At 36.4% G+C, this 26,333-nt stretch overlaps 1 protein-coding gene across 6 annotated transcripts in view; it reads left to right on the top strand.

The window, feature by feature from the left end:
• LOC149787176 (uncharacterized) overlaps positions 1-20,771 on the top strand; it is a 56,313-nt gene extending 35,542 nt beyond the window's left edge. For all 6 annotated transcript variants that reach the window (XM_089977679.1, XM_089977682.1, XM_089977681.1 and 3 more), the window contains exons 6-7: positions 15,027-15,243; positions 16,074-20,771. In XM_089977679.1, the coding sequence (XP_089833805.1) occupies positions 15,027-15,243; positions 16,074-16,507 (651 nt within the window). In that variant the 3' untranslated portion in view covers positions 16,508-20,771. The remainder of the gene's footprint in view (positions 1-15,026; positions 15,244-16,073) is intronic.
• Positions 20,772-26,333: the final 5,562 nt, after the last annotated feature.

Raw genomic sequence — 26,333 nt, 5'->3', positions numbered from 1 at the left:
CAAAGTACTAACGTTTTTAAGGCCCTATAGTGACATTGATCAAAGTATTCGTTTCCTTAAAGCCATACAGTGACATTGATCAAAGTATTCATTGTCTTAAGGTCAAACTGTGACAGTGATCAAAGTGTTCATTTGTTTAAGGTCATACAGTGACAAACATTGTTATAGATCAAAGTATGCATTTTCTTAAGGCCATGCAGTGACATTGATCAAAGTATTCATTTCCTTAAGATCATACAGTGACATTGATCAAAGTGTTCATTTGCTTAAGGCCATACAGTGGCATAGATCAAAGTATGCATTTTCTTAAAGCCGTACGATGACAAACGTTGTCATAGATCAAAGTATTCATTTCCTTAAGGCCATACAGTGACATTGATCAAAGTGTTCATTTGCTTAAGGTCATACAGTGACATTGATCAAAGTGTTCATTTGCTTAAGGCCATACAGTGACATTGATCAAAGTGTTCATTTGCTTAAAGCCATACAGTGGCAAACGTTGTCATATATCAAAGTAGTCATTTTCTTAAGGCGATACGGTGACAAACGTTGTCATAGATCAAAGTATTCATTTCCTTAAGGCCATACAGTGGCATTGATCAAAGTGTTCATTTTCGTAAGGCCATACAGTGACAAACGTTGTCATGGATCAAAGTATTCATTTTCTTAAAGCCCATACAGTGACAAACATTTTCATAGATAAAAGGCCACACAGTGACAATGATCAAAGTATGCATTTTAGTAAGACCATTCAGTGACAAATATTGCCATAGATCATAATATTGATTTTTTAAAGCCATACAGTGGCAATCGTAGTCACACATCAAAGTATTAATTCTCTTAACGGCTTTACGAGGACAAAGTCATAGATCCAAGTATTCACTTTTCTTAAAGGCCATAAAGTTACAAACAATGTCATAGATCAAAGTATTCACTTTTCTTAAAGACCATAAAGTTACAAACGCTGTCATAGATCCGAGTATTCTCTTTTCTTAAAGGCCATAAAGTTACAAACAATGTCATAGATCAAAGTATTCACTTTTCTTAAAGACCATAAAGTTACAAACGCTGTCATAGATCCAAGTATTTACTTTTCTTAAAGGCCATAAAGTTACAAACAATGTCATAGATCAAAGTATTCACTTTTCGTATGAGCTTAACAATGATTGGTTAGAATGTAATTTTACTGCACCGAATCCTCTAAATAATGGTACACTTGATGATGAAGATGATCAGAAATTTCACGGTAACTCATAGTACTAATATTAGTACCTTTACTCCTACCTCGTGGACAGGGTACTAACATGAGCATATACATGTCAATGGAGCAAGCCGGGCGTGAATCACACCCGGCGCTCTTTTAGCCTAATATCAACAATTAGAACATATTCCTTGCATATAATCTAATAAATTGAGTAGCCCTCTTATTTAATACCGGAAGTATCGAAACTCATTGTAGAAATAGTCGTAAAATCTCGTTTACCTTTTTTATCCAATATTTTCGTTTAGATCGTCCGCCATATTAGTTAAAATAATGATTACTTCCGTTCTCAGCCTCGTTTGTTTGTGTGCCATATAAGGACATTGAGGCCTTATTTGAAAACGTAAACAAATCATAGTAAAAATTTGGCGCGGTTTGTGTCAGAAATATTGCGCATTACAAGTAAAAACGGTTTGTTGGCAACTTTGAAATTCCACCAAGAAGCCATTTTTCGCCACTTGATTGATAATAACATAGCGCAGAATATCCAAAAATGGTTTGACAAGCCTTACGTAGAAAACGGGTCACGACGAGAGTCTCGCATTATCTGTCATTGCGGACACAATGAGGTTAGTGTAACCATGCCAATTTATTTTATCGTGTAAGGGCTTAATAGATTCAAAATAAACATAACGTCTTTCACAACATGATTATACTTATGTAGTAGATTTCTACACTGTTGGTTTATCTGACTTTAGTGACGATTTGTTTTGCTCCATTACGCGATATGGGATCAGTTCGTAGCCTCAACCACAAAAAAATCAAGTTGAGGCTACGATATCGTAGCTAGGTAACTCATTATTCGAGGAAAAATTATCATAATAATGTAGATCACTGTGTCAGATCCGTAGCTATTGCCCTTAATGGTAGGATCACGATTGGATACTTGTGAGAATTTATAAACTGATTTACCACTATTGGTTGTTTTGTAGACTGTTTGAAGCTAATTTGAGACACAACTGAAGTTACTGATTAATTATTAATTAGCTATTAGTTGGTGTTAGACCACTATGAAGGATATCAACTTTGGTTTTAGAAAAAAAATGATTTTTTTTCTAGAACTTAAACCCATGGAAAGAGAGATGAGGTTCTCTTATATACACACAAAAATATTGTTCATTGGATTGTTTATTTCGTAGTTTAAAACAACCATATGTTCTAGAAATATTGTGCCCAACAACATTATTGAATTCACCGTATTAGCGTTTATTGATCAGTACGGTGTGTTCTTTAGTACTGCTTTATTGACAGCATGCTGTTTTATCTACCTCTTTGCAAAACTAAACACAACTTCCGACATCAGTCTCCATCATATATGCCTATTTTGCACTTACAATATGTGCCTAGAATCGATAACTAAAACACTTGTGTCCCAGCATCAATCGTCTTGGTTACCAGGCGCTTGTAGAGGCTTATATAAAGTCCTTAGATCTTGCGACAAACATCTGAGAGCTTTCTTCAGAAGAAAAAAGATTCCAAAATCAAGATTCTGAAACAGAAACTGATTTAATGAGAGCGACAAACTGACCAGAAATATTTTAAATCATCAAGTTGCTCTTGGCTTGAAAGACGAACGACAAATTGCTTGGTAACTTCCTCTGTAGCAAATAACGATTATCTCTTACGCATTGAAATACTGACATCTAGCGGTAGTCACTTAAACTGTAGAAGGTTCGGGATGTCCACTGTAACAACTACGAATCAACTAACGCCCAGGGGACCAACACATCAGAATCGACACCAAATCATTGTTGTATTGGACTCGTTCCTCAGCTACCTTTCATTCAAATATATTCTAGTTTTTCAGTTTCATTGATAGGTATATGGTCAGTAGCGTATTTATATTGTGTTGTCAAACTGAAAGTATTAATATTTGGAACAAAGCATGAAACTTTAAAAATGTTAGCATTACATATTTTTAACATTTTGCAGCTATAAAATGATCACAGTACGTACGTATGTATGTGTGTATGATTATATATATGTATGTATATATGCATGTATGTATGTATGTATGTGTATGTGTGTGTATGTATGTATATATGTATGTATGTATGTTTGTGTGTGTATGCATGTACGTACGCACGCACGTACGTACATATGTATGTGTGTATGATTATATATATGTATGTATATATGCATGTATGTATGTATGTATGTATGTATGTAAACAACATGAGAAAATAATGAGAACAGAATCAAAGTATTATATATATATATATATATATATATATATATATATATATATATATATATATATATACCTTTTCCTTGTTAGATTTATCTAACTCGGTGTATGTAACGAGTAAAGTTAAGCCAAAGTAAATTCAAGATGATTGTTTTAATTTCGACTAAAATATAATATAACAACTAGCATGCTGCAAGTTTGATATTAGCGTTTATATATATATATATATATATATATATATATATATATATATATATATATATATATATATATATATATAGATAGATAGATAGATAGATAGATAGATATAGATATAGATAGATAGATAGATATTTCATAGCAAGCCAGAAGAACTTGATACGATAAACATGAACCGTGCAAATTTGGTCCAAATGGCGCAACATATAGCTTACGTATCATAGCAACTGGTTCTAACAAAACGTCATTCTGACTCGACTGGCCTTGTGGTGGAGCATCCGCCTCGGATGCGGGAGGTCGCGGGTTCGAACCCCGGCCGAGTCATACCAAAGACTTTTAAAAATGGTACTAACAGCTGCCTCGCTGGGCGCTCAGCATTAAGAGGTTAGTGTTAGGACTGGTCGGCCTGGTGTCAGAATAATGTGACTGGGTGAGACATCATGCTACATGTCTGCGGCATGATGCCTCGGTGCTAAACATCACTATAAACTGTCACACTGCAGACATTGTATCGATATGACTGAAAAATTGTTAAAGCTACGTTAAAAATCTAAATCACACACACACACACACACACACACTGACTCGACAACATCAGAATCATACGAGTTATAGACTCTTGCTTCTATTGAAGCATGTTTGCTTAAATTATATTTGCTTGAAACAGATACCACAATTTTACTTGTAACTTTTGTATTGTCCATTTGTCTTTTCCTTCTTCGTCTCCTTCCTGTTGCAGTTTTGTTGATTTTCTTTATTTTGTTTCCTCGTTGTTTCGTTCCACGTGTTGAAAGGTCTCTTCATGGTCAATACCATTTTCTCAGATTATATCATTGACACTCATTATGTTTTCTTGGCGTTACCAACAAGCACCAGAACATTGTCACCGTACTGATTTAAGACCTTCCCTGAGCTGTAATGTGGTACATTGAGCTGTAATGTGGTACACTGAGCTGTAATGTGGTTCATTGAGCTAAAATATGGTACATTGTTTTGCTTTGCGGTAAATTGTTACGTTCATATTCTTAGTCAGTTATTACATTTGTTGTTAGTTGTCTTAGTTGAAGATGACGAGAGCTAATGCTTTGTGCCGTTAACAGCTGTTTTGTTATCTCCAACACTACTTAAACAAAACTAGCATACTGTTTCCTACAAAACCCAAGTTCTGCGAAATAAAGTAATTGACACTCAAACATCCCAACGGCCACAATGGCGACTATCGTAAAAACCGTGTTAGACGTAGGGTTCTCATTTATGATTCTTATGACTAGAATATAGTCCTAGATTAAAGTGGTACCTATTTGACATTCACCATGAATGACCTGGGCCCATCTTGAAATATTGCTATCATTACTCATCCTAAGCTAATGCTCATACTTTTTTCGGGGAATTGGGGGGGGGGGGGCAGTAATAAACATATACACTTGGTGCTGAATTAAATTGATGCGAACTTCACGCGCATTCTTTCTGAGAGAGTTGCTGGTGTCAGGTAATGTTGTTTATACTTGCAACATGCACAATGGAGAAAATGTTGGCATACCTCTATGCTGCTTTCATGTACTGTAGCTGACATGTCTTTTAAGTAATGTACTTGTGAAAATTGTAAATTATCTAAGTACACGGCTAACTAAAATCACTCCTCCCTTGTGCTAAAAATCAGCCTAAAATAGTCTAAAGTACACTATTATCAGCAGTTATTAGAACTGGGAAATTAATTTTACCATCCTAGACAATAGCAACGTCTGATAGTGCAATGAATGAATTAGCAAATATCTAAAATTAGAGAAGATTTCAGTTTCTTTTTTACAAAATACCCCTGAAGTCCTGGAAGTGAAAATGTCCAAGCGGAGCAAGCAGTTTTTTGAAAGGTACAAATCTGAAGTACGGCTAAACTATATATTCTCTAACGCATATTACACACATAAAACATAAACTAAAATAAAAGACTTTAAAAGTTTTTTGAATAATACCTAAAACATACAAGATCTTTTTAAAATAATCAGAATAACGACTGTTGAAAAGATGGGGAAATATTTTTCTTTAAAAATCTATCCCAGCCTGTGCAAAATACGAAATTGTAGAGCGCCAGCAATACTTATCAGACAGTAGATTTTTAGTCACACTTTGGATTCATGTCTCCTTTCTATTCTTTATTAGATACACGATCGATGGAAGAGTAAGAGTTTATTTAACAATAACGGAGAGTAATATGTTTCGTCAAGACTTTTTGAATGCATCACACGTAAATGATATGGATTCAGCGACCGGATCATACATTTCACATGTCATGAAACACGCATAATATCTGGTGATTGACCTTCCAGTTTTTCCTCGCTAAACTTGTGGGTCTCATGCTGATTCAGGTCTTCAAACGGACAAAAATAGTTTACGTCTATCGACTGTAGTATACATGAATAATGTGGTGCCAAGAAAATGGATTATATTACACTAGGCCAATTCCGTTACAAGCAAAGAGAGATGGCTTTTCTGTCCATCACATAGAAGAAGAATACGATGGTTTTGGGTCTATACCTTGCACAGACTACAAAATATTGCTTTGGATATAAGAAGTAAAGAAATCAGACTAGAATATCCAATACCTGTTTCACCGTAACTTTATCGTCAATTCCATTACACATTGCATCATACCACATAGTATTAGCAAATGCAAAGACAATTGCAGTTCCAAAGCTTTCTGATATGATAACCTGTATTTTTAGTTCTTTTCACTATTCGGAAGCCGTTCATAACCAGTATATATGATCTTTCCGTCTACATTATCAATGCAGTGCGATTTTCCTTTTCAAATCATGTTTGGCCATTTCATAAAAAAAATTATAATACCAATTCGCAGTTTGTGGCTGGACCTTGACCCATCTTCCCATAGCCACAGCAGAAGTCCATAACTTTAGAACGGGTCAAGTAATATTTAATGTGGCCAGCAATCACTGCTCTTCCTCTTGGGTGAATAATGAGGGATGTCCCTTAAAACTAATGTCATTGCTTTTAGTACCATCTATATGATCTTGCAACTAAGATAAAAGGATTATGTAACTACTTGATGTCCTATGCACGCTCGTGCGTTTCTCTTTCACAGCTCATACAACACTGCTACATTTTGTTCATGTTTTCTGTAATGGCTTACCGCCTATTGGATTTATTGACATTAAATAAAAAACTTCGATATCCGAATGTGTAAACATCCACTTTTTACAACGAAAGGAGGGGTAGAATTTATTTTCCAAATATACTAAAGACACTATTGACAGCACGAACAAATCGCGTAAAAAGTAATTGAATATGCAAGTGTATAATTCCACATTCTAGTCACAGAACAAACCTATCGCATGATACATAATCTTGAACACGTTACAGAATGGAACCGCTGACATTTGTGGAAATTCCATAATACTACTGAGTTTAATCTATTCAAAGACAGCAATCAACGTTTTTAAAAAATTCTACGAATGATCAATCGTCAAGGTGCTATTCAAGGAAGAAATCGTATTACCGTTGGAAAATACCACTAATGAAAAACAATGGTGTCCAGCAGGCGAGTTCATAAAATGAAATCGAGCTGTTTTTTTCGAATATACACAAACACTATTACTGCCAATTAAGAAAGAAGCTTTAGGGTAACAATGGGTGAAAATGCGTTAAATGCTGATATAGAAGAAAGACAATTAGAAACCTCTCATTTCGTGTGAAGACAAAGATTCCGAAAATGTTTTTGCTAACATAAAAACTGTATAATTGAAAACAGCGGAGAATAAGGAGGTAAAATCAGAACATACACTGGAATGGCCCCTTCCATATAAATACAACACTTCTACAATGGAAACGTGGTGGACAAATCAACTATTTTTCCGTTCCTAAATTGAAACAATATCTGCCGTATAAATACACACTGCAATGGCGTAAAAGTAGGAACAACTTGGAACCTTTTCGGTCGTTAGATTTGCTGATATATGTATTATCTATGTCTTAAATATGGTTGTCGTTATATCAGACGACTAAAATTAAAAATTGGACAAGAACAAAAGGAAACGCCAACGAAAAGAGGCATTACCATTTAGCAAAATATAAAACAATATGCACACGTGTTTCCGTAAAATTCCTGACACGGTAAGTACAATTTTCCCAATTATGAAAACGTTGCGTAAAACCTTCCCAGTATCAAAGAGCCAAAGATTTCTATAGGCGGGAAGAACTCTAAGGAAAAGGAGGGTAACTGCATAGAAGAAATGCCAGAAGAAATATAATTTAAAAAGAGATATAAGTTAAACAACGTAGAAAAACGAGAGAAGAAAAATAGAAATAAGAAATTCAAAAGAACCAGAAATATACCAAGAAAAAGATCAGAAGACCAAAAGCATTATTCAACTAATAAAACACGTACATTTAGTGGTGGAAACCATAGACATTCGATCCGGTTCTTTTATCAGGTTGAACCAAAGAGCATTAAAATGATATAGACAAAATTCAAATCTGTTAATTTCCAATTTCAACTACGAGTCACTCTAAGAAAACATAGACTTATGTCAACTGTCCAAGATGAAATAGAAACGATGTAATTGACCTGTTCGACCACATTTGCGTATATCATTCACAGTTTACCAATTCAACATGTGTGAGACGCACAGTTTAACAACCTAAGCACCCAGGTCTTTCAAAATATCGTAGTTGCTACGAAATAGATGGTTGATACAATCAGAGTTCCCTATTTGAATGCGGATATTTACAAACCACACTAAAAGGTAGACTGTGCATTGTATAACCGAATCTGGTGAGCAAACAAAATGCTTTCATCAATGTTAACAATATGGGCAAGAAATGCTTATTTATGCCGTGATAATCAATATCTAACGCTCCCAGGGAGCATGTTGACATGGCAACTCAATAAATGTCAGTCTAGTGATAATCCCATAAACTTTAAACTATCTGCAAACCTAATTTTTCTCCTTTCTGGTTTCTCGCCAGTTTGAAAGATGTATATGACACGGACTCTATTTTCTACCAGTATTATAAGTAAACGTGTGTGAAATAGTTAAGAAAATAAACTAGACTGGCAAAAATGTAAGAAAATCATTAGACCGGTAAAAGTATTGAAAAAATTATAAGACCGGGAAAATTATAAAATCAAAATCATTAGACCAGTGAAAGTGACAGAAAAGAAAGAAATATTCGTAAAAATCCATTATGTTGGGAGCACATGTCTATCCAGGCGTGTAACATCACCAATTGGTGTCAGGATAATGTGACTGGAGGGGACATCATGCTGCATGTCTGCATCATGATGCGCCAGTGCTAGACAGCACACTGCAGACATTGTAGCGATATGACAGAAACATTTCTTAAAGTTATGTTCAAAATCCGAATTACCCCCCAGCACACACACACACACAGGACACAAATTATCTCCAAAAAAAAACCTTCTTCGAAGAGGAAACGCTACTTAACCAAACTTAACGAACTGTATCCAAATTACTATGTACTTTAGAGGACAAAACAAAACTTTTGTTCAATAACAAAATGTGAAACGAAACATGCCGATGGACGTAAAACTGAAAAGGTTAAACAGAGTAACTAGTTTCTATCATTACCCGTTTGTTAAAATGTACATCGAGTTTTAATAAGGCAAAATGCTACTAACAACTTGGAAAAAGACTTATTTTGGCCTGTATATGTCAATATGTTTGAGAAACAAAGCGAACATTTTAAGGAACGGGACCAAGTTAAACATACGCGAATTAAAACAAATTTTGCAAATTGCAAACGATATTTCATTTGCAGACAAATTCTTCATGATGACTTACTATTTTTTTGAATGAAAAACAAAAATCACCAAGCTACCTAAACCATATATAAGGAGGATTCACAATGCTAAAGTTAAGCTGGCTGATGTACGAAACATACTTCCGTCAAATGAAAGCCAAATACATTTAATATATGAGACTCTTTCCTCCTAGGTAGTGGGTTTGATCCCCGGCTGAGTCATACCAAAGACTTACAAAAATGGTACTAACAGCTGCCTCGCTTGGCGCTCAGCATTAAGAGGTTAGTGTTAGGCCTGATCGGCCTGGTGTCAGGATAATGTGACTGGGTGGGACATCATGCTACATGTCTGCGACATGATGGCCCAGTGCTAGACATCACTATAAACTGCCACACTGCAGACTTCGAAGTGATATGACTGAAAATTGTTAAAGCTACGTTATAAAAAATCCAAATCACTTTTTCCTCCTGACACTTTGCATGAAAAAGTATATCATCTTGTACGATACCATCCTCAAGATAATAGCTATTACATTCCATACGCGAATTGAAAGATACAACGAAGTTTCAACTTTGAACTTTATGTCATTCCAATAAGAGACTTTGTTGATTTAAGATGGACCATTTTATTGTTTTCACAGTGAACCCGATAAGAAGAAAGTTTTCAAGCGAGATAAGAAAACTGTTAACGAAATATTTTATAAATATGATACCTACACGCAATGCCTGTTTATGCATGGATAATGTAAAATGTATCCATGTTATTCAAATAAGGATCGACACATTGAACTAAGTAACCGTGCTATTGGTAAATGCTTTTTGACTGACAACATAAATATATGACCTTGCGGTCACGTAAATATGTTGAATTGAAACTGGAACTAGAGTCTCATTCAACGATTTCCTTTTCCTTTGTTCTGTTTCAGCCTATCTGCCACCATTTTGGACATCATAAGTGATGAGTTAATTTTCAGTAAATTTAGCTTGCAGTTAACAACATCCTCCAATCAGATTAATGGTTGTAGTTTGGCAACAGATACTGGAATAATAAGCCAGAAAACTTCGTCCATGTGATTGTTGATGGTGTGGCTCATGTGTAGTCGTCAATAGCTTGTACTAATGCATGTTGTAGGCAACAGTAAGGGCAGAGTTTAATGTCGCACATATAAATGTGCTGATAATGATTTTTGTTTAGGCTGACGTGTTGTTATTTATTACCTGGTAAAATGTACACGAGTTGACACTCAGTTGCACGGTGTTAGAATTTTGTCAGGTAAAAGTACATTTGCTACCAGTCATTTTATTCTGAACTGACTTAGTGCAAATAGCATACTTAGCTTTGCAATTTCTACCATTTCTACATTTGATGGTGAACCGATTGACGTATTAAACAGTTTCTTCAAAAGGGCGTTGTATGCAACTGCATATTAACAAAAGTTAATATCATTTGTTATTTTGTTCAGTTCACATGTTATTTATTATTTAATAAAGTATAAATATTTAAATTATGTTAAAATATTTCTTGCATTGGGTTGTAAGTCATGGTGGAAATAGTTTGTTGTAATCTGTACAGGCTCTGTCGTTGTGGTTTTATTGATTATGGAATGTTATTACTTTCAACATACTTTACCGCTGTGTATTGTTGTCATTCCCGGACGGTTCGGTTCGCCTTAGGTTAAGAGACACTGTGATGTAATTTAAGTTTTCATGAACATAATGTCCCAACCGGCTGCACGACCACCAATCAAATAGTAGATTGCGTTGTTTTATTTCAATGAAGCAATGTGATATCACGTAGAGACTGTTGCGTCATCGTTTTCATCTTTTATTCATTCAGCTGTGGCTGGTTGAAATTCCTGTAAATGTTGTCCGCGTTGCCTAGCGAGTAAAACCCTACGATGATTCTTTGTTCTTTGCATCTTTACGTTTTCACACACTGTTCGAACGTTCCATTTTTTTACAAGAAATTTTGGAAGATAGATCACCACTATTCCAAGAAAAGTTAGTTGTAAGATGTTTTTCAGTAGTAAGATTTGCTTCGAAAAATATTTGAAAACATAGTTGGGTACAATGCTGTCCAAAGACCACGCACTGAGTAATGTGTGGTCCCCTCAGTGATGAAGTTAACATTCTTGAAAAATATAATTTTATGGTGTTTTTCCATGTTTGCAATCGAAGGCATTTTGCCACCTTTTGATCTGTGTTCAAAGACCACCACGTACCTCATGCTTATCGAGGTGAATTGTATTCACTTCCAGTTGTATTTTCCAGTTGTATTTTTTAAAAATAATATATATGGCTATAAAAAATTACTTTGAGGAAAAAAATTATAGTTTGTCAACAAGTTAAAGAAAGTGACATGTAACATGCTATATTAGTCAAGTGTATGTTGAATTCCAAGACATGTTATATTAGTCAAGTGTATGTTGAATTCCAAGACATGTTATATTAGTCAAGTGTATGTTGAATTCCAAGACATGTTATATTAGTCAAGTGTATGTTGAATTCCAAGACATGTTATATTAGTCAGGTGTATGTTGAATTCCAAGACATGTTATATTTGTCAAGTGTATGTTGAATTCCAAGACATGTTATATTAGTCAAGTGTATGTTGAATTCCAAGACATGTTATATTAGTCAAGTGTATGCTGAATTCCAAGACATGCTCAGCAAATGGAGAAGATGAAGACGTGGCACAGACTAAGTAAAACCAAAGTAATTGTGAACCATGCAAATAAGAGTTCGAAAGAAAATGGAAGGAGATGTCAAACAAACAGCATTGTAAAAAGTACTTGAAAAGTGGAGAGAGAGAGAGAGAGAGAGAGCAATATAACGGATTCGTGAACTAGAAGAACCACAAAGATGCAATGTACAGGTTATAAAATTGGGCAAGAAATAATATTGTTGCAAGCGTTAAGAAAGACAGTATTAAATACGGACACGATTTTAAAGTACTAGGTTTTATTATATATTGATGGCTTCAGGAGGTGACTAAACGTTGCAAACTATGAAGGGGCAATTGAAGATAAACATGACATCGTTTGTGCCATACCGTGCACCTCGTTTGATTTGTCTGATCTAATTCAGCAACACATGCTTCACCTCGACAAGTGATACATGTTGGTCTTTGAACACAGATCCAAAGGTGGCAAAATGCATTCGATTGAAAAGATGGATAAAACACAATACAAATTATATATTTCAAGAATGTTAACTTCACCGAGGAGATCATACATTGCACATTGCGTGGTCTTGGACATCATTGTCTAATGTATTTTACCTGTAAGTTGTCTTGAGATCGATCTCTCAATGTCATGAAACTAGTACTCAACGTACCGATCAATGATGTCATTGTATACAATCAATGGTACCTATCAATGATAACGGGGTTTAAAATCAGTGCACCGATAAATGATGTTACCGTGTACAGTCAAGACACTGATCAACGATGTCGTTGAATAAAATCAAGATACATATCAATGATATCAAGGTGTGAAGTCAAGACACCAATCAATTATATCATGGTGAAAAATCAAAACACCAATCAGTGATGTCACGGTGTAAAATCAAAACACATATCAATGATGTCATTATATAAAATCAAGACACCTACCAGTGATATCATGGTGTAAAGTAAAGACACCGATCAATGATATCAAAGTGTAAAACCAAGACCGCAGAAAATGATATCACTGTGTAAAATAACGACGACGATCAATGATTGAAACATTTTTTCCAGTTGTAGAATTTGCAAATATATCCTAAGTGCTTGTTTCTTTTTCTATCTTCAGTCAAGTTTTGACCAGCTATCTATATTTATGAACCGTTTGCAAGTACTGTGCTTATTTCCTTTATAATTTCTTCGATTCTCCGGTAAACTTCTCAATTGTTGTCTTCGAAATCCTTTTTTTCTTTCCGAATGGGACTTTTCAAATTTTGGATATATAAATAAAATCGAGAAATGGCTGAAGCTGAAGATGACTTCAAAATGGATGATTATTCAAGTCCTGAGATTCTACCAGAAATGAGACTTAATATACTTAATTCATTGAAAATATTGGGACACATATAAATAATTATATTCTATCAAGAGAAGCGTGTGTGTGTCTGTGTATGTGTGTCTGTGTGTGTATGTGTATGTGTTTCTGTGGGTGTATGTGTATGTGTGTCTGTGTATGTGTGTCTGTGTGTGTATGTGCATGTGTGTCTGTGGGTGTATGTGTATGTGTGTCTGTGGGTGTATGTGTATGTGTGTCTGTGGGTGTCTGTGGGTGTATGTGTATGTGTGCCTCTGTGTGTGTGTGTGGGTGTGGGTGTGGTGTATGTGTGTATGTGGGTGTATGTGTATGTGTGTCTGTTTGTGCATGTGTATGTGTCCATTGCTTCTATGTATGTAACTCCTCAAACAATCCAAATCCATTTTTTTTCAATGGTACTCCAAAGGTAGATAAAAATAAAATAAATGAAGAACAACTTTAGTCGATGGTAGTTGAAGACATCACGATATTACTACATCATATAAGACAACAGCATTTGAATGTCAAAGTAAAGGAAAAAAAGCTGCGAGAGATCTTAAATAAAACTAGCAATTAAAGATAGATTTGCAAATAAACAGACAGAAGGGAGTGGCCTGAAATAAGTTAAGCTGATAGCAATAAATTTATTGTTAAGACTGCATATGAAATCTATGGAATTCATTTTCTCTGGCTACATATGTATAGATAGTGACAACTAACCCAATTTAAGCGAGTCACTGGATTTCCGGAAACTATTGATGTATCAACTATAATGCAATTTCCATCACCATGTCACTCGATGACAAAAAATATCGCTTCCTCCGATAATGTCGATTTCATCACGATGTCACTCGATAATTCATTAACAAAAATGTATCTCTACCTCCGATAATGTCGATTTCATCACCATGTCACACGATAAGAAAAATATATCGCTACCTCCGATAGTATTAAGTCAAATTTCACTTTTGTATTGTTTAAAATTTTGTCTTGATATTTTCATTAGTTTTAGTTCTATCTTTTCAAGATTGATGCTCTCGAAACAGACTTGTGTCATAGTTGTTTTGCTTTGAACCTGGGCTTTTGATTTATACTTACATTACCTTCATCTGTCGCGTTATTATTATCGTGCAAAACAAAAGTTAAGTCCAGCCTGTAGGTTCACTCGTAGAATTTCCATTGTCACTCCCTATTCAGGCAGTTTTACAGTACCGGAAGTGACAAATATCATTCGAAACACATGGTTTCTAGCAATCGCTCTCCCTAACACGGAACGCAATGCTTTTTACAGGACAGACTTCTAAAAATAAGTGAACAGGAATTTACAAAGAAAAACATGGACTATTGTTGATATCGGATTGTATACTGTTTTAAATATCATTTGCAATATATATTACGTCATTTCCAGTTAAATGACATGAATTGAACAGGCTTGTGTAACAATATCTTCTTCATTCAAGCGAAAAACCCTGTCATACCCTAAAACCTCACCGCCGGATCCGCTCTTTAGCTAGAACTATGGTGTATATACTTAATACACAGTGTGATCGTTTAATAAAGATTTTAAAGGGGTATTATCTTAATGCAGGTTAACAGGCCCATGTCTATGAAGAAGGATGGAATTCAAACCCGAAAGCGGAAGCCGAAAACGCCGTCCAAGTCTAAATCCCCACCAAAAGCGGATCCCATGCTAAGCCAGGAACATAGTAGAAATCAACATCATCACCAGCAACATCAGCACCAATCGCAAACGCCGCCGGCTTTATTGGACCTGAGTCTTTCCAGGAATGAGTCACAGAGCTCAGGTAGATATCACACTAGATTGCAAATCTATCCTTGAAAATTAATTCAGTGAATAACATGTTAGGACGATCATAGTAATTTCGTTATATACTTTGCTACACAACATCAACAGTGGAATTTTTCAATCTTAAGTTGTTGTTGTTGTTGTAGGGTTTAACGCCATTTTTCAGCACACGATAGGCTATACATGGCGGCCAGTATTAATGGTGGAAGAAGAACCAGGGAAAACCCCGGAAAGAACCACCGACCCACGAGAATCAATCTTAAGTAAAGGCATCCCAATCCTTGCACAAAGACATTAAATTTAATTCAATTAAATTTATAGATAATCTTTCACAAGTGTGTATTTCAAATATCTTGTGCGAGGCATGCCGAGCAAAATATTGAAAACCGTTTCAACATGCTTTACAAATTTTATTTGACATAAGAACATATGTAAATATGTATTAATCACGTAGCGATACATACTGATTTTATTCAACAAAACTTCAGGACAGTGCAGTGACGCAATTTTCAAATACATTTGGAAGCATCAATGCGTGTTAGCCTTACACGAAGTAATGAATTCATCAGATGATAGTAATCGTGTTACGTGTACAAAATTATGATTTGAATATATTAATTCAAGTAACAGTTCTCATATAATTAATTGTTTTATTCTTAAATTGAATGATTACTTGTATTATTCTGTAATAAAAATTTTAACTGTTTTATTCTTAAATGTTTGCGTATGGTACACATAACATAAATAGTTGTTAATAGTTCAAACGAGTGTAAAATTCTTCATATCCATGATCTTATACATAAATTTCAATACATCTTTTCATTACAGAGATGAAGCCATTATCGAACTACCATCAGCTCTACCAAAAACAGGGTTCTGCGGTATTGGCAGCACTGAATTCGCCGCCCCCTGCTCTTCTTCCGGTTGGCTCTCTTACTTCATCGCTGACTTCACATCTTACCACGACGCAGCATAGCATTCACAGCTCACTCAACAATTCCATATATTCTCCCTACGATAACGCTTTGCAGAGTTCCTTGCTTTCTTCCTATACAGGAGGTTATTCAGATAAAAATATGATCACCGATCCGACCCTTTTGATGAAATCCGAACCGGATCTTTATGAACCATTGCCACCAAAAGCGGTTCCAGTGCCAGTCTCTGAGGAAATAAAACAAGAACCCGACTCAGAAGAAAGCAGCACAGAAAACTCAAGCGATATTGTTATGCTGAAGCCAGCCATGGTTGTGTCCCAAACCTGATCGAAAAGTTCGTTTATTTTCATTTCACAACACTGACGTCCCAAAATGACTTATAATCTTACTTTGAATTTCATTTTGTCCCCATTGTTTAGAAGGGATACGAGATATTTTCGCTCATGTGTGGCAATACATTCGAGCAGAACAGGGTATTTTTATATTTCATTTAAACAATATGTGACCTTTAGGAAGTATGGTTACTACAAACAAGTAAATTAATTCTTCTAACGACCAGTTCAGTTACACCAGGCAAACTTACCAGTAACGGTCATTGTACTATCAACATAAGTTGCAATTTTACACTCTTCTTTTTCGTTTTCGGATAGCTCGTATAAACAAGGAACCAATCAATTGAATATAATTTACCCACATACATGAATAGTATAGACCACATCTGTGTAACAAGGGTCTTTTGCTTCATGTTGCAAACGTTTCTCACAAACAAAGCAAAATCAGGGAACCAATCTTGAAATCATTTGGTACCCTAGTGAAATATAGTATCATGTAAAACTAAAGGGTTTTTTTTATGTTGCATCCACATATACGAAATTCGTCATGGATAACAGTTTCTATCGGTTATAACTTTTTTGGTCAAGAGATAGGCTTCATCTTGAAAACACTATTCTAAGCAGCATGAAATTCTCACGTGCACGTATGCTTCAGATGCGCCTTGAAAATGTAAGAGAACTTGTGGTTGTGTTTCGGGTCAGTTACGTCAGGGAATTTCGTCTTTGTTTTTTATTATTTTATTTTTTTTTTTAATTTGGGGGTGGGGTTGCAAAGAGTATTTGTTCTTATACACGACTTCAATTTAAAAACTGCGTGCATATCGTTTGTCAAAGAAATGTATAAAATAACGAGAAAATAACTGACGATGCCAATTTATAATGTGATGCTAGACAGTGTCCGTGCATTTGTCTGTTTCTCTCGACTTCAAATCTCGACCATAATAAAGGAGATATCATTACTGTATCAGTATGGTACACATTCTTTCATCCCACGGGACAAGACATTTCCGTTTATCAACGTGTTTTGAAGAAGAAAGCGTAGTGTCTTTTTAAGGAACTTTGTAATTCTTCGTGACTAGACTAATTGGTTAAGATTCTTAAGATGTCGTTCTACAGACATCATCCAAATACATTTAAAATGCTGATACTGATTTCATTCAAGTGAGATTTCTTCAAAATCATACTCGTTTATGAATGCCTACATCCAACGTCATGTTAGTTTGCTTAGTTCTGCTCTGACTAATCGATCTGGTCCAGTTTTTGGCCGATTAATCATTCTGTTCAAGTATGGGCCTATTAATCGATCTGGTCAAGTATTGGCCGATTAATCGATCTGGTCAATTATTGGCCACTTTCATTGAAATGACCGACTATCTAAGTACAACTTAAATGATCCACATGAGTGCAAATTTACTTCTGTAATTGAACTTCTTGCTGTTTGGGCCAGGTGGCCTAGCGGTCGAAGGCGCTCGCCGATAGGGATCACTGACATCCCAACTCTGTCAAGGTGGGTTTAAGTCTTGTCTCAGCCTACGTAGGCATGGGAGAAAAATTGCTAGTAGCTCTCCGTGGGTCGGTTGTTTTCTCCGGCGTTTTCCCCGAGTTCTTCCTCGACCATATACACTGGCTGCCATGTATCAATTATCATGTGACGAAACAGCGTTAAACCTATAAATCTAAAACAATTAGAGAATAATAATCGATCTCCGATTTTTATCTGCTTCCCAAAAATAATTTTGCTTTTTCTTATTCATAAATCATTAAAACTATTTACATAATTAACACTTGTAACAATGCAAAAATAATATATTCCCCAACACACAAAACAACCAACCAATCAAAAACCAACAAACCTGCATTTCAACGCTGGACTACTTCATGTGGAAAAGAAATTAAGTAAATTAAGTAAAACCAATGTCGCAAAACTGTAAAAACTGGTTTTATATTCTTTAAAATTCCCTTTTGGGGTTATTTCTGTTCAAAGTTGTAGATTGGGAGTCTCACCTTTAGTATGTTCCCGTTGTTCCCATGGCTACCGTCAGCGTTGGTACGCCAGGAGTTCCTACGAATTCGACATCAATGATTAGGCTACCCTTCTTAATATAACACGACCATTCTTCAAATCCAGGGCCAGAGTCACAAAATAATTGTACTCGCAGCCCAAGGGCAACTAAAATACAGAATCTCGACTACTATAAATTAAAATTAATTAGCCCTGTGGCCTACAATATGATATAATAGGTAGTTCTATAGTTCTCTCCAAACAAGTCAAAATAATAAGTATTAATAACACATTAGAAGTATTAATAACACATTAGAATGTACCAAGAGATTGTTGAAGCTAACAGCGTCATATTCAGTTGTCTTCTTTGCCTTTCTTGGGCTACTGAATTTAGGCTGGTTTTCTTTAATGATTTTGAAAGTTATCGGACCCAGCAGCGTTAATATTTCTCTATATCACCCATCTATCTAAAACTGTGCACATAAATAACCAAATAATGAAAATAACATTTTAAATAGAGAAAAGTCAGTCTAAAAACCGTATGGAAATAGTATATGATGGCCTTAATTATACCAACAAAATATTCGATTAAAAGTCATAAGAATTTTACAATTAGCCCATATTTACTCATGCTCTTAATTCATTTGTGCACTTTGAATACAATGAACCTCCTGATTAGATATTTGCCTCTTACAATAATTCATGTAAATTTCTTCGACAACAAACAAAAAAAAGAGAAGTCCGGGCTTGTGCTTTTTCTTTTTTATTTTTATTCATAGTTTCATCCCTTCCTTCATCCACTCATTCATTATGTCTTCTGTCTTTCTTTATAGTCTTTTTTCTTATTTTCTTTCTTACTTTTAAAGCGAAACATCGTTGCCTTTATTAAAGTGAACACATACATGAGCGCTGTTGTGAACACATATGTGAGGGCTATGCCAGTAGTAGTTATCATTGAAATCAAGAAAGATAAACATGAAAGACGTTTATCTTGCGGAAAACATAATCCATTCGTTATTCATGCAAACTGCTTATATTTTAAACTACCTCAGCCAACACTGTCATGTTTTACATAGTTTACACCTGGAGTAATTAAATTGGCATAATATTGTTTATTTATGAGTCAAAAGGAAGCCTGTAGTTTTAGTATCTCGCATATCTTTGTTTAGATTTTCAAGATTTGTATACTAAATGTAATTAAGGCTTTTCAAATGTAATTATGGTCGTTCATTCTAAAAATTACTTATTTTCGTTCTTCCTAAATGTAATTATTGTCATACATTCTAAATGTAATTATTGTCATACATTCTAAGTGTAATTAGGACCATACATTCTAAGTGTAATTAGGACCATACATTCTAAGTATAATTAGGACCATACATTCTAAGTGTAATTAGGACCATACATTCTAAGTGTAATTAGGACCATACTTTGTCGTATATTTCATATATCATGGTTCCCATAAATATCTGAACGTTTAATAAAATAGTATATAATATAAATACAAAATTTGCATGAATAAAAGCAAACAACTATTCTTCCTAAGTTCACGCCTAATTATATAAAGATAGACAAATTAAGTAATTTGTTTTGCAAGATTTTTTGAAACGGAAACTTAGAATGTATGATACTTAAACTGAAGTAATGAAAGAACGGATCTCACCACGGACGGCATATTTGTACTCCCAATCATTTGGATCCTTGTTGAGCAAATTGTTCTCATCAAAGAGAACTAATCTAGAACTCACCAAGTACACTCACGCCATCTAGCGCCGGAAAAGAGCAATGAATGAGTCCCATTTGGAATAATTCTAATTTATATTGATTGATCTCTTAACCTGGATACTGAATTTATGGAGAATCAATATAAAACTGTCAGCATAGATGGAATAAAATCATTTAATCTCGTATCCGAATTCTTGTATTTCCTGTAAGTATACTCGTTGTATGTAAAGAAATGAATACGTGCATACAATATGCATGAATCGCTTGTAAATACCTGTACATAATTTGCATGTACTTGTACTATATATGAACATGCTCAAAATATCATATTGGGTTTAGCTGATTTCAATCTACTTATATTAATTTTCTTCTAAAAACGAGAATTATATGTCTATACGAGAGTATAAAGTGAACATTCCCAACATTTTTCACCATATTTTTATTAGTGCCATATGACATAAAATGTTATCACTTACCTGTATAAATAACATTGCGTTTATCTTGTCGAATAAAAACTTGAATGTGTTATATACGAGAGGTTTTCTTTTCATTTAATCTGCCTATTATGAGAGAATAAACTTCACTTAGTTTGGAGACATTCCCATGTATCTATCTATCATATATATATATATATATATATATATATATATATATATATAGCTATGTATCTATCTATCAATAAATCTATCTATCAATCTATCTATAAATCTATCTATCTATCTATCTATCTATCTATCTATCTATCGTTCGTTCGTTCGTTCGTTCGTTCGTTCGTTAGAAAACTGCATTTCTTGTCAGATGACCACAAAATGCTGACATATTCCTTACCTGAAACTTAGGCAAATGAGAACAACAAACTCCCTATTGCTTTGCCATTATTCAATTTAAAAATCAGTTACAGAAAAGTTTTCAGATCCACTTTTAACTCATAAAACCGTGTGAGAGAGAAAGAGGGGGTGGGGTGGAAGAGAAATGCTAAAAACTTGTTAATGTTTTGGTTTCATTGTGATATGTATTACAAAAACCGACTGGTTACAGAATTATAGGACCTTATGTAATAATCTAGTTGTATATATATGTGTGTGTGTGTGTGTGTTTATATATATATATATATATATATATATATATATATATATATATATATATATGTATATATATATATATATATATATATATATATATATATATATATATATAAACAGGTCCAGATCTAACTGTATTAATGGTAAGTATATTGTCTCAGAAAATTCATTCTAAGTAACTTACGATACAAGTAGTTAAGGGTAGTCGCAGTGGCTTAGAGTTTGGTGTGCCCTCTTCGAGATCAGAACAGTGCAAATTCGAATTCTACCATCCAGTTTGATAGGGTCGACTGCCATGGTGTGTCCGGGGCAAAGCACTTTGCTTGATTCGATAGGTAGAATACCATATTATGTATGTGGGCAAGACACTTTGTTGGAATGAATAGGGTCGACTACTATGGTGTGTCACTGGGCAAGACTCTTTATTAGGATGAATAAGGTCAACTACTATGGTGTGTCACTGGGCAATACTCTTTATTAGAATGAATAGGGTCGATAACTATGGTGTGTCACTGCGCAAGACTCGACTGGAAAGGGTCGACTATCATGGTGTGTCACTGGGCAAGACTCGACTAGATAAGGTCGATTGCCATGGCGTGTCCCTGGGCAAGACCCTTTACTAGAATGAATAGGGTCAACTACTATGGTGTGTCACTTGGCAAGACTCTTTCTTAGAATGGATAGGGTAAACTAATATGGTGTGTCACTGGGCAAGACTCGAATGGATATGGTCGATTGCCATGGCGTGTCCCTGGGCAAGACCCTTTACTAGAATAAATAGGGTCAACTACTATGGTGTGTGACTGGGCAATACTCTTTATTAGAATGAATAGGGTCGATAACTATGGTGTGTCACTGTGCAAGGCTCGACTGGAAAGGGTCGACTATCATGGTGTGTCACTGGGCAAGACTCGACTGGATCGGGTCGATTGCCATGGCGTGTCCCTGGGCAAGACCCTTTACTAGAATGAATAGGGTCAACTATTATGGTGTGTCCCTGGTCAAGACTCTTTATTAGAATGGATAGGGTAAATTATCATGGTGTGTCACTGAGCAAGACTCGACTGGATATAGTCGATTGCCATGGCGTGTCCATGGGCAAGACCCTTGACCCTTTACTAGAATGAATAGGGTCAACTACTATGGTGTGTCACTGGGCAAGACTCTTTCTTAGAATGGATAGGGTAAACTAATATGGTGTGTCACTGGGCAAGACTCGAATGGATATGGTCGATTGCCATGGCGTGTCCCTGGGCAAGACCCTTTACTAGAATGAATAGGGTCAACTATTATGGTGTGTCACTGGGCAAGACTCTTAATCAGAATGAATAGGGTCAACTACTATGGTTTGTCACTGGGCAATACTCTTTATTAGAATGAATAGGGTCGATAACTATGGTGTGTCACTGTGCAAGGCTCGACTAGAAAGGGTCGACTATCATGGTGTGTCACTGGGCAAGACTCGACTGGATAGGGTCGATTGCCATGGCGTGTCCCTGGGCAAGACCCTTTACTAGAATGAATAGGGTCAACTATTATGGTGTGTCCCTGGTCAAGACTCTTTATTAGAATGGATAGGGTAAACTATCATGGTGTGTCACTGGGCAAGACTCGACTGGATATAGTCGATTGCCGTGGCGTGTCCCTGGGCAAGACCCTTTACTAGAATAAATAGGGTCAACTACTATGGTGTGTCACTGGGGAAGACTCTTTATCAGAATGAATAAGGTCGACTATCATGGTGTGTCACTGGGCAAGACTCGACTGAATAGGGTCGATTGCCATGGCGTGTCCCTGGGCAAGACCCTTTGCTAGAATAAATAGGGTCAACTACTATGGTGTGTCCCTGGTCAAGACTCTTTATTATAATGAATAGCGTCATCTACCATGGTGTGTCACTGGGCAAGACACGGCTGGATAGGGTCAATTGCCATGGCGTGTCCCTGGGCAAGACCCTTTGCTAGAATGAATAGGGTCAATTATTATGGTGTATCCCTAGGCAAGACTCTTTATTATAATGGATAGGGTAAACTATCATGGTGTGTCACTGGGCAAGACTCAAATGGATATGGTCGATTGCCATGGTGTGTCCCTGGTCAAGACTCTTTATTAGAATCAATAGCGTCAACTACCATGGTGTGTCACTGGGCAAGACTCGACTGGATAGGTTCGATTGCCGTGGCGTGTCCCTGGGCAAGACCCTTTACTACAATGAATAGGGTCAACTACCATGGCGTGTCCCTGGGCAAGACTCTTTACTAGAATGGATAGGTTCAACTAGTATGGTGTGTCCCTGGGCAAGAATCTCTATTAGAATGGATAGGGTAAACTACCATGGTGTGTCACTGGGCAAGACACGATTGGATATAGTCGATTGCCATGGCGTGTCCATGGGCAAGACCCTTTGATAGAATTAATAGGGTCAACTACCATGGTGTGTCCCTAGGCAAGACCCTTAACTAAAATGAATAGCCTCAACTATTATGGTGTGTCACTGGGCAAGACTCTTTATTAGAATGGATAGGGTCAACTACCATGGCGTGTCCCTGGGCAAGACCCTTTACTAGAATGAATAGGGTCGACTATCATGGTGTGTCACTGGGCAAGACTCGAATGGATAGGGTCGATTGCCATGGTGTGTCCCTGGTCAAGACTCTTTATTTGAATCAATAGCGTCAACTACCATGGTGTGTCACTGGGCAAGACACGGCTGGATAGGGTCAATTGCCATGGTGTGTCCCTGGGCAAGACCCTTTACTAGAATGAATAGGGTCAACTATTATGGTGTATCCCTAGGCAAGACTCTTTATTATAATGGATAGGGTAAACTATCATGGTGTGTCACTGGGCAAGACTCGAATGGATAGGGTCGATTGCCATGGTGTGTCCCTGGTCAAGACCCTTTATTAGAATCAATAGCGTCAACTACCATGGTGTGTCACTGAGCAAGACTCGACTGGATAGGTTCGATTGCCGTGGCGTGTCCCTGGGCAAGACCCTTTATTAGAATGAATAGGGTCAACTATTATCGTGTTTCCCTGGTCAAGACTTTATTAGAATGAATAGGGTCAACTAATATGGTGTGTCACTGGGCAAGACTCGACTGGATAGGGTCGATTGCCATGACGTGTCCCTGGGCAATACCCTTTACTACAATGAATAGGGTCAACTACCATGGCGTGTCCCTGGGCAAGACTCTTTACTAGAATGGATAGGGTCAGCTACCATAGTGCGTCCTTTGGCAAAACCCTTTATTAGAATGTATAGGGTTGACAACTATGGTGCATCGCTGTGCAAGACTCGACTGAAAAGGGTCGACTATCATGGTGTGTCCATGGGCAAGACCCGATTGGACAGGATCGACTGCCATGGAGTGTCCCTGGGCAAGACTCTTTACTAGAATGGATAGAGTCAACTACCACGGTGTGTCACTGGGCACGACTCGACTTGATAGGGTCGATTGCCATGGCGTGTCCCTGTAAAAGACCCTTTGCTAGAATGAATAGGGTCAACTAGTATGGTGTGTCCCTGGGCAAGAATCTCTATTAGAATGGATATGGTAAACTACCATGGTGTGTCACTGGGCAAGACACGATTGGATATAGTCGATTGCCATGGCGTGTCCATGGGCAAGACCCTTTGATAAAATTAATAGGGTCAACTACCATTGTGTGTCCCTAGGCAAGACCCTTTACTAAAATGAATAGCCTCAACTATTATGGTGTGTCACTGGGCAAGACTCTATTAGAATGGATAGGGTCAACTACCATGGCGTGTCCCTGGGCAAGACCCTTTACTAGAATGAATAGCGTCAACTATTATGGTGTGTCCCTGGTCAAGACTCTTTAATATAATGGATAGGGTCAACTATCATGGTGTGTCCATGGGCAATACCTTTTACTAGAATGTATAGGGTCGACAACTATGGTGTGTCCCTTAGCAAGACTCGACTGGACAGGGTCGACTGCCATGGCGTGTCCCTGAGCAAGACTTTTTACTAGAATGGATTGTTTAGACTGCTATGGCATGTCGCTCTGCATGCCCCTTTATTAGAATGGACGGGATCAACTATCATGGTGTGTCCTTGGGCAAGACTCGACTGGATAGGGTCGACTGCTATGAAGTGTCCTTGGGCAAGAATCGACTGGATAGGGTCGACTGCTGTGGCATGTCAATAGGCAAGACTTTTAACTATAATTGCCTCAACACGATATAACCATTGTGCGCTGCTTTGCCGTAAACCACCAACCTGACGGAACAAAAGGAAACCAGACGAAATCAAACCAAACAAAACCATATCCAAACAAAAGCCACTTAAAGAATCGTGCTGTCTTAACCGTTTGGTGGAGATGTTTAGTATTTTTTAAAAAGGAAACGTAAACCAGAAAAATATAGTCATTAAAAGTCGTTATTGATAAGCTGAGACAAATATAAGAGATGGCATTGAAATATGGCTCCAAACATACATGAAGCGAAAAGTCTTGCGACCTTTAGTATCACAATTTTAATTAGTTACGTTGAAGTACGTTGCACTGCCAATATTGTACTCTTATTCAATAATGTAATAAATAGCCTACTGAGTGTTGTCATGTAATTAAAACACGGTAAGGGGGAGAGGGTGACTTCGTCAACAACTGCTTTTAAAAAAAATCCATTCTTGTTTTGCTTATGGTCTAGGTACTGAATGATTTAGAATAATGATTAGTCTATCGTTTGAATATTCCATTAGACTATCACTTTTGGCTTAAGAACGACGCTCCTAGTCTGACACGTCAACCATCACCTCCAAATATGTGCTGATATTGATAGACGATTTGTGTATTTGTTGCACATGTGTATTTTTATATGAAATTTTGCTGCATGAATATATTTCCGGAACACACCTGCATACACTACAGACATTTACCGGTATTAAGTAATAGCCATATCTAGCGCGAAATTTCAAATGGCCCAAGGAAAAAATGCGTTGTGCTATTTTACGTGGATTTCAAAGTCAAACATAGGAACAGATC

Source organism: Sinohyriopsis cumingii, chromosome 12, assembly GCF_028554795.1.
Source record: "Sinohyriopsis cumingii isolate HCF-2022 chromosome 12, ASM2855479v2, whole genome shotgun sequence".
NCBI lineage: Eukaryota > Metazoa > Mollusca > Bivalvia > Unionida > Unionidae > Sinohyriopsis > Sinohyriopsis cumingii.
Note: the sequence above shows the minus strand (reverse complement) of the source record. Positions and strands in the feature narration are given on the sequence as shown.